The sequence below is a fragment of the Falco cherrug genome, chromosome 4 (assembly GCF_023634085.1).
Source record: "Falco cherrug isolate bFalChe1 chromosome 4, bFalChe1.pri, whole genome shotgun sequence".
Taxonomy (NCBI): Eukaryota; Metazoa; Chordata; class Aves; order Falconiformes; family Falconidae; genus Falco; species Falco cherrug.
This window is the reverse complement of record NC_073700.1, coordinates 100,938,492-100,951,752: the sequence shown is the minus strand read 5'-3', so window position 1 is coordinate 100,951,752 and position 13,261 is coordinate 100,938,492. Positions and strand designations below refer to the sequence as shown.

The following is a 13,261-nucleotide window of genomic DNA, read 5'->3' as shown; positions in this document are numbered from 1 at the left end:
TCAACACTGAAGGCCCTAATATTTTCAAAACCAAAAAATATTAGGAGAACCTGGTTTACAAAAACTTCCAGAAGCCCATCAGGGGAGCATGCTTCGCTAACCAGCTGCTTCACCTGCTGTCCCTTCTCTGCATCCCAGCTTGCTCTTCTCAGCTACAGATGGATGCATGGAATTCTGTTCCCTACAACAATCTTAGCATCAAAATGCAAAAATGTCCTCTTTTGCCTGTAGAAAACGGTGTTTAAAATAAAACTAACCCAGCTGAAGTGCAGTGAGCTCTGGAAGGAGATCTGGCCTGACAGGAAACAGCATAGGAAGGGAAAGGGGGGGGGGGGGGGGGGAAGAGGAAAAAAGAGGATGAAACAAGAGGTCACAGCCCATACAAGTGCTGATAAAACACTGTAATAAAAGCATTTTGAAAGCATTATAGCGCAAAGGCCAGACGGGCCCCCAGCCACGGCCGCCAAGCGACCCCTCCTCGTCTCAGCCGTCCCGCGCTTGCCCCATGAGCACGCGATGGGGCGGGGCAGCGCCGCCTCCGGCCAATGGGAGGGGGAGGCCCAGCCGCGGCGGGCGGGGCCAGGCCGGTGGCAGCCGGTGGGCGGTGGCACGTCGGGCCGCCCCGGCGCCCTTCCCGCCCGCGCCGGCTGCCTGCGGCCAGGGTCAGTACCGCCCCGTCCCGCCCTGCGGATATGGAGCCGGCGGCCGGCGGTGAGTGCTGGGTGGGCGGCCGTCACCCAGCGGGAAGGGGCCCTCGCTGCCGTGAGGGGAGGAGCCTCCCACCTTCCCGCCCACCCCGGTCTTCCCCGCCGTGGCGCCGAGCCAGCGCCTAGTCGCCCCTCACTGCCCAGGCGCGGCTCGCCCGGCCCGGCGGCGTTCCCGGGGACTCTGGGCTGGGCCTGGAGCCGGCTGAATTACGGGAGCCGGCTTGTTCCCCGCGCGGTGCCCGCCGCAGCCCCGGGCGCCCTTCACCCGCGGTGGGCTCCGGGCGGCGGCCGCTGGGGAGGGGTGGGGCGGTGCCCGCCGGCGGAGCGCGGCCTGGCGTGAGGGAGCGAGTCAGCGGGCGCGGCGGCGGCGGCGGGCCGGGCGCGCCTCTCCCCGGCGGTTCGGCCCCTGTAAAAGGGAGGCGAGACGCGGCCGGGCGGCGGGGGGACGCCGTTGCCTATCGCCTCAGAGCGGTCACGGCGGGGGGGGGCGCCGCGCTGGCTGCCCGGGGACGCCGGGCTGGTGGCGGCAGGGCGATGAGCGGGCCGCTGCTGGGCACGGCCGCCCCGCGAAAAGGGGCCGCAGCTCCCCCTGCCCTGCTGGCCGCGCCGGCTCGCAGACCGCCCGGGGCGGCCGGGCTGCGTGGCTCGGGAGCTGGCTGCGGGGGCTGGCCACGGGCACGGCTGTCCCTGCGCCCCACGCTTCGGGTTCTGGCGTGGGTGCGAGGGAAGGGGCCCAGCTGCACCCGGCTGTGCGCCAGGCGGCGTGCTGGCAGCTCTGCGCTGCGGGCCGCGAGCTGGCGGGGTGCTGCGGGCCGCCGCTAGTTTTCAGTACTAATAAGCCTGAAAAGAACAAATCTTACTGAGTCACCACGCCAAGCACAACAATTCTGAATAAATTGTAGGAGTGAGTTTACCGAGCAGCGTGCTGTTTATACAAACGCTGTTTCGAGAAGACAACTGCTCTGCAAAGTGATACTGGTAACTAGTAACGTTTAATAATTATCTACTGCTTTTCATTTTTTCAATTCTTTGGAACCTGCAGTATGCACAATATGGCAGGCAGTATAATTTTTTAAAATAAAACTGATTAGAGAAAGCAATGCAATATGGTGGAATGACTCATCAAGGCAGTGCAGTCAGTCATTGACAAGCACAGTTACAGTACGTTATCCCTAATGTTTGCCTTGGGTTCACTCTATTTGTGCAGACTTGCATCTAAAATGTTTTAAAATACTTCATTAATCTAATGGATTTCTTTCAAAGACATACATACTTGTAAAACTGAATGCTGCAGAATTGTGTGTAAAAAAAAAAAAAAAGTGAACTAGCAAGTGAAGCTAACAGGAAAAACCCATTGAAATTCAGCTTGAAAGCTTTTTGTGCCAGTCAAAAGCAAATAAACTTGTTGGTTATGCATATGTTAACGGTATCACTGTATTTTGTAGGATAATTTATGCAAAATACTGGAGATTGTGATTTCTCTGTGAATCACACAAAACTGTCATAAAAGCTGAACTGCATCCTTAGAGATACTTAGAAATTAAGTAATTTCAGTCTTTGAACAGGAAGGGGAAAACTGCTGGAAGACTGGGTAAAATCCTTTCTTCGGTGAGGTTAATAGTAAAAAAAAACCCAAACCACCAAACCTTCCCTTCAGTTTTAAATTCTGTGAATTTAGTCTGTGATAGGTTTTTTGGTTGGGTTTTTTAATTTTTATTTTTAAGCCAGGTAGGTTAGTTCCAGATTTATCTTTTTATATCAACACCTCAGAGCTGCTTTATGAAGCATGATATAATGATCTCTGTAGACTCATTATACGGAAGTTGAAGGCACAATGTCAAAAGACTTAAGAGGAGCAGCTGAAGGAACCAGGGTTGTTTAGCCTGGAAAAAAGGAGGCTTGGGGGAGACCTTATCGCTCTGTACAACTACCTGAGAGGAGGAGGTTGTAGCGAGCTGGGTGTTGGTCTCTTGTCCCAAGTAACAAGAGATAGGACAGCAGGAAATGGCTTCAAGTTGTGCCAGGGGAGGTTTAGGTTGGACATTAGGGGGAATTTCTTGATGGAAAGGGTTGTCAAGCACCGGACCAGGCTGCCCCGGGGAGTGGCTGAGTCACCATCCCTGGAGGTATTTAAAAGTCGTGTAGCTGTGTGGTGCTTCGGAACATCGTTTAGTGGTGGAGCTGGCAGTGTTAGGTTAACCGTTGGAGTTCATGATCTTAAAGATCTTTTCCAATCTAAATGATTCTATGATTCTATAAAAGTTCACTTAGATATTTTGGATTATTTACATATAAAGTTATGCTGATGCTCCACGCTGTGCTGTTGTGGATATAAACCAGAACGCTTGGTTTGTATCTTTCAACAAGTCATTTAAATGCTTTGTGCATGGTTTGCCTATTTGTATGATGGCCGTCCTGCTCACCTATGCAAGGTGATGTAAGTTTCTGTAGTGTCATTAAAGCTTCACAAGGTTCCTCCTTCAACGTATAATGTGTTTGCACACTTCTAGCAGGAGAAGCTTATTGGTTTTAGATACCTGCTTGACTGATGTTCTCGTCTGTTAATGTTTTCATTTGCTGACGATACACTGTATCTTTTGTGTGTGTTTTTGTGTGCAAGCTGTTGTTCTTGACGCTAGTTTCTTCTTATTACTTTGTTTCAATGTATTTATTTGCTTTCTCATCACTACCTCTTTGCTGCACATACCAAGAACAATTTCCCTAGAGAGTAGCAGGATATAAATGCTGCTGAAGACTGGTAGCATCTTCCCAAATCACAATCTGAGAGATTACTCAAAGTGCTGTTTTCAGTAGGTCCACAGAAATGGGCAGCTACCACTTTGCTAAACACAGACATATGTCACTTACTATAGTAAAGTTTTGTGAGGTTTTAGGTTGATAGCAAATATTTTTTTAATACTGACATTTCTGTTTTGTTTTTGTACTTAGTAAGCGCTCAAAAGATGGCAGAAAGCTGGTCTTTCTTGGATAATTTTGAACCTAACTTCACGCCCCTGGTAGTAATTGAGCTTGCAAAAGGCACCAAAGAGGAAACCATAGAATGGTTCACTAAACGAATTGTGGACAAAAAAGCAAATGGAGGTGAGTGTAGTATGACCTTCTGTAATACTTTGAAATCGAATTGGCTCTCATCATAATATGAAGACACATAGAAAATTGGTATTCAGGTATGTTGTGGTTTAATTATTGTTTAGCCAATCACACTCCATTTTGTGTTTTTGAAGTTGGTTGATATTATGTAAGAGTAGAACTTTCATGTCATGAAAATTTAATAACTGAACCCTCTTAATCCAGTTATTAATGAAAATACTGGCTTCGAGTAACATGCCTGTTGAACTCTTGAATCCTTCCATTTTTACAGTGAAACCCTGATAACCTGTCTTTCAGCATAATTTTGTTATCAGTTTTTATCTTCATGGCCTGGAGCATGTTTCTCTTGTTCCTTATGAGCACATTGTGAGCCTTTCCAAATAGAAGACTCACCATATCTACTGTCCTGTCCACAAGACTTGGTACCATGTTGTAGAACACAGTTAAGTTAGCAGGAAGCAATTTCATGTTGATAAACTCATGTTGGATTTCAATTATCTTTTAGCTAGCTTGTAGGCTTTTGCAAAGACAGTGTTTCATTACTTATTTTAGTATACTCCCAGGATCTGAAGTTAGGCTAATGAATTTGTAATTCCTTAGGCTTTTTTTTTTTTTTTAACATCTTTTAGAAAGGCATTCTTTATTGCTGTTGTAGCTTATTATATCTTACAGTCAGTGATATTTCTGTGGCTGTTGGATTTGTGACTACAAACTTGCTTTCAGGCCTCTGTTGGATGTCAGGGGTGTTTCTGTTTTGTAAGTCTAGTCTCCTTAAAATGAGTGGGACTGTTTGCAGAAGTGCTGGTTATTTACATGATGTGAGCATTAGGGATGAAGATCCCAACTGTCCCCATTGTTCCAGTTCACCTTCTGTGAGCACTTCCACAGAAACAAGGCTAAATCAAGGGGTGACCCTGCAAGATTCTGACCACCACACTTCAGGTGCTGTTGAAGCCTTAATTCTTCTGGCCTTTAAAAAGATGAAGCTTCAGCGCTCCTTATAACTAGGTCCAATATAATGGATGCTAACACAGTAGGTTTTTGAGATGTAATTTTAATGTCTATTCTTCCTTATTTTGCTTTTCTTTAAAGGTGCACAGCTGCTGGTTAAACCATTGGTCATGGGAAATGGAGATAAAAATATTTATCTCGTTGGAGCTTCCCACTTAAGGCTGTTGCTGGGAGCTGAAACTGTGGGTTTGGTGAAGGAATGTAATGATAACTCAATGAGAACTTTTACATACAGCAGTAGAAAAACTTTCAAATATTTTGCAGGTAAGCAGTTTTAGGGGTCTTTGTCATTGCAAGGCTGTGCCTGAAGATTATAAGCAATAACACTGCCAGATCTTTCATGGTCTTTCTTTCCTTGAAATGGTAACAGTGAACAGAAATAGGAGGAACAAGCCATGAAAAAAATACTCATTTTTCCCTATGGGAATTCAGATCATGTAACAAAACTAAATTACTATTTTTTTTCACATGGATTTGATTTTTGCTTGTGTTCTACTTTTTGAAATGTTTTGAAAATTTGGGGTATACACAATATACTTTTGTATACTCCAAATATTCTTTTATTTGTGTGAAACATTTTTGTTGAAAATAAGACAAGAATAAATAGTTGATGATCAGGAGTGCAGGTTTATCAATCAATGTTATGAATTAACATAGCAATTATGTGAGCCCCTTTTGACGCTTATTACCTTATATCTTATTTTATTATTTTGTATTATATCTTATAATTAGCTGGAGAAAATAGAAATATTTTTCTCTTACATTTACACATTAAAGAGAATTAAATAGTTAAATAACACTACAGAGCCATTTGATAGAATTTGGGCATGATTCCTGGCTTCTTCCCAGTACAAACTGGAACCTCTTTGTCCCTCTCCCAGTACAGACTGGGACCCATCCCAGTACAAACTGAAACCTCTGTCCTTGCCCCAGTACCAACTGTCAGCTGTAGCTCAAAGCACCTGAGCCTGCGGGCTATAGGGAATGTGCTGATGTTTGGTTTAGTGCTGCGAGAAGCAGGGAGTTGGACTTTATGATCCTCATGGGTCTGTTGCAACTTGAGATCTTATGATTTGGGAAATAATTCTCTTTCCTCTTCTATTTTGAGGAGGTGCAAACACAGTAACATTTTCTTTTAAATGTGGTACTTGAAAGGTATTTAACCCCCTTACAGTGGCAGTAGTCATTTTGCTCTCCAGGTAAATATTGGAGTTCCTGCTTAGTTTTGCTAATACTTTTCACATGCCTGTTTTGGTGATGCCTTTCACCATATTTTCGATATAAAGGTTCCTGGGTCTGTCTGAAACAATAATAAAGTTGAGATTTGTTGTTTGTTTGATGCCAGTTTATTCAACACCGCTGTTGTGTGCAGTAACTGTTGCATTGCCTTATCTTTTGTGACCTTGCTTTTCTGAAATTAGGAAGCCTTGAGAAGAGTTGTTGCTTGCGAAGGTACCATTTCTGTTTCATTCATGTGTTTACATTCTTAATGCTAATCTGACTGTCATTGTGAACTTTGTTCTGTAATAGCAGCTGGAACTCCAGCTACTGTAAACCTAAAAGATAATTTTTGCTGTATCTCCTGGTCTTTTTTAAAATGCCAATATAATTTAAGTTTTGCCCAGACCTGATCAGAGGATAAAATAGTTGACCATGCTTAGATGAGATGAAAAATGTCATCTACAAAAGAAACTCTGCAGCCTGAGTTGTCTTACTATTATTTCTAGTTCCCCAATTTAACTGATACTATATTCTTATTCTTTGTATTAGAGATTTGTTGATGGTTTAGCTTCTTTCTTAGTGTATTTAGGGCCATCCCTACAGTTTCTTATTCCTAAGTGGAAAAAATAATCAATTGGTCATTATCTCAAGAAAATCATACTCTTGTTTCCTTGATGATAAGTTGGTGGGGTTGACAATAGTTTTGTTGCTATAGGTCTTCAAAACTTGAGATTTTTGGAAAGGTTTCTTATCGTTTTACCTTATTTCTGTATTTTTATCAGAACAAAATGTTTCAAATAGCTTATTGTTATGTTGAATGGGCAATAAAGAGCAAGATACTGTGATATTTGGTGTGAAATGCTTACTAAAAAGGAGATTTGTCCTGACATCTTAATGTTTTTTTGTTATGAAAATATTTCAGGAACTGTATGGCAGAAAGGGTTATGGAGATTCTGAGTCTGGCAAGTAGTGGATGCCTAAGTGAGAGTCTTTCAGCCGGGCAAGCGTATGTAGTACTTGCTGGTATACTGCCCAGTCTCCAGCAATTAGGACTTCAGGGGTGTCTTTGTCTCAAGTGATTTATTCTCTTAGTTCATCTGGATAGTCAAAAATGCAGTGGCCAACATGTGCCAGTTAGAGAAAACTTCTTCCCAAGTTTTAAAAAGGGGAGATTTTGCTAATGGATTTTTTTTGGCAGTAATTGTCACATAATTTTTTTTTCCTGATTCTGGTCATTTTTGGTAGTTATTTGCACAATTTCATAATACATTGTCCTGTACTGCATAATTTCATACCTTCTTTTTGATTTAGATGACAATCACAATTTCCTTACAATGGCAGAATGTCAGTATATCATCAAGCATGAACTCGAAAATTTGAGAGCTAAAGATGAAAAAATGATCCCAGGATATCCTCAGGCAAAGCTGTATCCAGGAAAATCAATTGGTAAGCAATGTAGTTTTTTGCCTGTAACTCACAGTGTTGATGTAGGATAGTGTGCATGGTGAAAAAAACCTTAATTTTCCTGCAGTGAAGAGAAATCCTTCAGACATTAGTTCCCCACTATTTTTAATCAACTTTTTCTTGGCACTCCACAGTGATAGATCAAGAGGAAATGGATGCACTGTGCAACAAGAGACATTCTGAGTAGATACTGAGAAAAATGTTTTTCACAATGAGGGTAATCAAACGTTGGAACAGGGTTTTAGAGAGATTTTGGTAACTGTCCTGTAAGACTTTTAGATCTTCACTAGACAAGGCCCTGAGCAGCCTGATTTTAGATGAACCTGCTTTGAGCAGGAAGTTGGGCCAGATGACTTCCAGTAGGCTTTCCATCCTGAGTCTCTGGAATTAGGATGGGGCTGAGACTCTGGCCTTACATTCTTCTCATTTGGATAATTTTCACATATATTGATGTCATCCTTTATTTTTATAATTAGTACAAAAATACTTGGTTTTTTTTTAAATTACATAATAATATATTGGATTGTCTCTATAAAAATACTGGAATGAGTAACAGTGTTTCAGAGCTATAAATTTCACAATATGAAGTAAGTTAGTTCTATTTCATTAATTTGATTTCATTTGTCATCCTCCTTGCTTCAAGAGCTCCCCTTTTTAATGGGAGAAAGAAGCAATAAGAGCTAGTGCTGTTTTTATGGTAGTTGGAACTAGTTCTTTGGCAGAGATGCTACAGTTTATTAGCAGAATTTATCTTAATGTATTTATGTCCTTTTAATAACAGTGTCTTTATTAATTAGTGTTCATCATCAAAGAGAGATCTGTGCATATCCGTGGTTCAAGAAATGTAAATAAATATAGATGTCTGATGAATTTACAGTGGTAATTTTTTATATAGCTAAGGTATTTTTCCAGTTATGTCAAGTAGATGCTGGGAAAGATGCTGGTTATGTCAAGTAGATACCATGAGAAATGGTAAAAAACTATCACAAAACTTCCAGTGTCTTCCTTCTCCTGTTTTCAAATTTATTTTCTTTTTTAATATTTCTATGGTGGTAACTTCCAGAGCAGTTTGTTGATTTTTTTATATGGAAAGCAATACTACCCGTTTATCCACATGGGTAGTATTGCTTTCCATAACAAAGTTAAATACAAATTGTGGAATATCTGGTTTGTTTGCAATGAAGATATGTTGTAATTTATGAATTAATGTAAATTGATAATTCAAAAACTGTTTTAGTACCTTCCCCATAATTAATACAACAATGGCTCTTCAATTTAATGTTTTGTTTTTGCTATGTCAGTTTGATTTGTTATGCCTTTATTTGCTCAAATGCAAGAGCCAGACCTTTCCCCACAAAGCTACACGTGACACTTCAGTTCTGACCTGTAGCACTTTTTGTTCAACCTGCATCTGATTATATTGCAAACCTATGGAATAGTTAATAGATGTAAAAACTTTACTCTTTGTCTTCTAGTTGACAGCACAGTCTTTGTAAGAACTGCTCTCTATAATGAATAATTTTTAACTAACATGCAGACAGATTATTTGTTTTTAGGATTTAAATGCTAGATTTATTTCTAAGGAACTTCAGACTTGCGAAGTACGTAATGTAACCCATTTTCTTGTATCAACTTCATAGTCCTTTGAAAGATTACTAGGTACCTTTTTTTTTTTTTCCCCCGTTTTGCCTCTAGTGAGAAGATTATTGACCAGTGGTATTCTAGTGCAGATTTTCCCACTGCATGATAGAGAAGAGTTGAAAAAGCTCCGTCACAGCTGGTATGGCCGAGTGAAAGTTGGCTATCAACCTTTAGGTATGTGAACGCTTACTTCACTATGAATATAGTGCAGGGTTTCTTCTGGAGAAGTTTTCTCTTCAGTTTGTGTGAGAAGACCAAGGGTCTTTCTAAGTTCTGCTCCAGCATTTAGAATTTGACTGATAGAATTGAAACTCCTGTGTGAAAGTATTGTACCAAGAAGTCTGTTGTTTGACTAAGAGTTTACCTTTTCACATCCCCAATTACCCATTGCAGTTCACCTACTCTCTCCATTACCTCTCTGCCCAAGTTGCTTTGCTGGCCATTGTGAATCAAAGTCCTCTGGTTTTGGAATCAACAGAGTGGCTTAGGCTCTGGCTAAGGAAACATCCATGTTTCCAGGCTTGCTGACATGCACAGTTGAGGTCTCTTTGTTGAGAATTCTCATTGATACTAAGATGGCTGTAAGGTATCTTTTGCTATAATGACTTGCAATACAAGTGTTCAGGAGTGAAGCACTGGATGTGCAGGCTGCTCTTTCTTGATTTTCTTTCTTGTGGCTGCAGGAGTTCTGTATATTTTGGTCATAGTTTCCAAGTCGGAGCTGGGGGGTAGTTCAGAGGCTCAGCATTTGCACTGTGATCATCTAGCTTAGAGTCTTGAAATTAGACCATTGTTCTTTTACCAGCTGAGCAAGTTTTTCCTCTCTCAGCATTTCCCATGTAACCTCCTGAAATGGTTCAAGACTTGTGAATTTGGTGGCTCAGAGGCTGGAGATTCAATGTCTGCAAGCTTCCGTGTAATAACAGTCTGCACGTCACAAATTCTCCCTACCAATGAGTAAAGCAGTAATGGATCAAGCCAAAGCTGTTTTCTCAAATTGACTCTTGACAGGAAAGCTCCTCTGTGTCTAGAATTCCCAAAGCTATTTTGAGTTGTAGACGTATCAAAAGTATGCTTACAACTGTTTGTTTTAAATTCATTGTCTGTATGAAGACTGTTACGTTGTTGCAGGCCGGTGTCACTTGAGTATATTTTACACACTGAATAAGCTTAAAATGAAAATAATTGTTAGTCTGGCAGTGTGAAAAGTTAAGTTCCAGATTGTGAACCTGTAAACTTTACTTGAAAATAAGAAAATAAACATTTGGGAGTTTGCCTGATTATTAATCTCTGGGTCTTGCAGTTGCTTGAGATTCTTTCCTGAGCTAAAGGAAGTTGAAGATCTGGCTTGATAAGGCCTGCTTCCAGAGTATTGTGTTAGGGGTCTTATTGTGTGCTTGTCTTCTGTTTATACAAGAGAGGTGTTTTTTTTTGACTAACACTGACTACATACAAAATTTCACAGTAAGTCTCAGGAAGCCTGTTATGTTTGTACTACTAATGTATGTCTCATGTTGTGTTTGGAGTGTGAAATGGCGCAAATGACCTACACTTGAACTTCTTCATTAATAAATTTTTTATTGAGAGTGATTGTGGAGTGCTGATTCTTCTGTCTGTTTGCCTTTCCTTCTTGCTTTCAGAGACTTACCTGATATGCAATTGTGAATTTCTGCTGTAGGGTTTTGTAAATGTCATGGCTGCTTTGTTAAGCTGGTGAATATGCAGCATTGGCATACAAGCAGTCTGGTTTTCCAAGCAGGCAAAGATAAAATAGATTTCAGCATTCTAAACTGTTTGCTAGGCTTTTCTATATCTTATAATGTGGTGCCATTTGCAGATTATGTGGAATAATACTCGTACACTTTTTTATTAGTATTAAGATAAATGAGATCTTCCTTGGAGGTAATACATCTGTCATTAAATATATCCATTAGTAGTGCACTTTTCAAGCCTTTATAACACCTGAGCAGATAACCTTGGTGAGTACAGCAAGTGTGTATTTCATGTATCAGTTATCTGCTGAAGGGAATGTGTCATCCTGGGTGTGCTATCTGACATACTTAAGATTTAAGATTTCAGTACACCTTTCCATCTATTCCTTTAGTTCCTTGAGGGCTGGCAAAGCACAACTAGTCCTTTCTGGCTGTGAGCAGGCTGAAATAGATTTTATTTTTTTTTTCAGGTGTATGTATGCCAGTGAGAAGCTTCAGAAGTTAGGTGTCACTTGCTGATAAAGTTTTGGTTCTTATTACACCAAATGTCTTCTGTGCCATCCTAGCCATTCATTGATAGATTCTGTTTTCAAGAATGCTAGTGTTTTTGTGCTCTGTTGGTTTTTTTGTTGTGTTGTGTGTCCTGCCCTGCCTGCCCAAGAATATATGACTTAAGGATTGAGATACTTGACTTCTCTACCATCTGAATATATGTATATATGGGATTTTTTTTTCTGTATATACAACAAAAAATAAATAATTCAAATAACCTTCTGAGCTTTTGGGACATGAGAGAAGAAGGAACCAAAAAGCAATAATATTCGTTATGTTATTTAGAAAAAAAATGCGGGCCAAGGGATTAATGTAAAGTCAAGTTTGATATTATACTGATGTCTCTGTTAAATGTGGTCTTAATTGATTTATTTTTCTCTTCAGATGAGATACGCTGCTACTTTGGTGAAACCATTGCTCTCTACTTTGGCTTCTTAGAGTACTTCACATTTGCCTTGATTCCAATGGCTGTCATAGGGATTCCTTATTATGTGTTTGCATGGGAAGACTATGACAAATATGTGATGTTTGCCACATTCAATCTGCTCTGGTCTACTGTGATACTGGAAGTTTGGAAGCGGATTTGTGCCATCATGACATATCGCTGGGGGACACTGTTGATGAAACGACAGTTTGAAGAACCAAGACCAGGCTTTCATGGTGTTCTGGGTATCAATCCTGTCACTGGGAGGGAGGAACCAGTGTACTCAAGTATTAAGAGACAGATGAGGATTTATCTGGTGTCCTTACCATTTGTGTGCCTTTGCCTCTACTTCTCACTTTATGTGATGATGATTTACTTTGATTTGGAACAGTGGGCTCTGGATTATCATGAGGAGAATGAGTCTAACTTCAGCAGCTTGATGCTGTTTGTGCCCAGTATCATATATGCTGTTGTGATTGAAATTATGAACCGTATCTATCGGTATGCTGCGGAATTTTTAACATCATGGGGTAAGAAAGTTTTCTTCTTTTTCCTTAAAGTTAGAATCCCTGATATTTAGAATTTGTTTCTTTGTAGAATACGTTACTGTGAGGTTTTGTTCAGTGGAATGCTAAAGAAATTTTCTGAAGTAGATTTTTACAGTGGGTTGCAAGAGATGGCCATTTTAACTTCTTACATCTATTTTGAGTGTTCTGAGACTGCAGTTTCATGTTTGGTTTAATTTGGTCTGAGTCTAGCATGCCAACAGAAGGGGTGATCCCTGCCTTCCTCCTCAGACTCTCTTTGCCCTTGGTGCAGAAGTCAGCCTTCCCTGATTTAGCTCTTTGGCTATATCAGCTGTAGTGCTGGCAAAAGGGATGAGTTGAGATCATGAGGATGGGAGCTCAGAGGTGGATGGCAGGACTGTCCTGGCAGGTTGCACCCACAACCTGGGTTTGCAGAGTATGTCTTAGTCTACTGGTACACCTGTGCGGAGGATGGCGGCACCGAGATAATGGAACAAAATCTAAACCCACCCAACTAAATGTCATATGAGAGTGTTTGTGTATGCTATATATAACAGAGACTGAGATTTCACATCCCTATCAAAATATTTTCCTCTGGGCACTCTTAGAAGAGGAGGAATGTTATAATAGATTGCCTTTTTTTTCCCCTTATGCATGTGACTTATTTAACAGATTGGGCCTTACGTTTTGTAACCTAACATAAGGATAGTGAAATGTTAGTATTTATTTTGAATTTTAGCACTCCTAAAGACATGTGCAGTCACTTTCAGACAAAGTTAATAGTTGAAGATAATGGGGAGTTAACTGTTTTTTGTAGCTCAATATGGCATGCATTTACAGGACAGAATCCAGGTTACTAAAGCTGGAGACACACAAAGTTAACCTAAGAAA

General features: G+C 40.9%; 1 protein-coding gene across 3 annotated transcripts in view; it reads left to right on the top strand.

Moving 5' to 3' along the window:
* Positions 1–576: 576 nt before the first annotated feature.
* Positions 577–13,261, top strand: part of ANO10 (anoctamin 10) — a 128,251-nt gene continuing 115,566 nt past the window's right edge. For 2 of the 3 annotated variants that reach the window (XM_055707296.1, XM_055707295.1), the window contains exons 1-6: positions 577–711; positions 3,657–3,809; positions 4,911–5,093; positions 7,362–7,496; positions 9,210–9,329; positions 11,804–12,373. In XM_055707296.1, the coding sequence (XP_055563271.1) occupies positions 693–711; positions 3,657–3,809; positions 4,911–5,093; positions 7,362–7,496; positions 9,210–9,329; positions 11,804–12,373 (1,180 nt within the window). In that variant the 5' untranslated portion in view covers positions 577–692. Of the gene's footprint in view, positions 712–1,223; positions 1,686–3,656; positions 3,810–4,910; positions 5,094–7,361; positions 7,497–9,209; positions 9,330–11,803; positions 12,374–13,261 lie in introns of those variants that run through there. The other variant, XM_014285511.3, reaches the window with a different exon arrangement.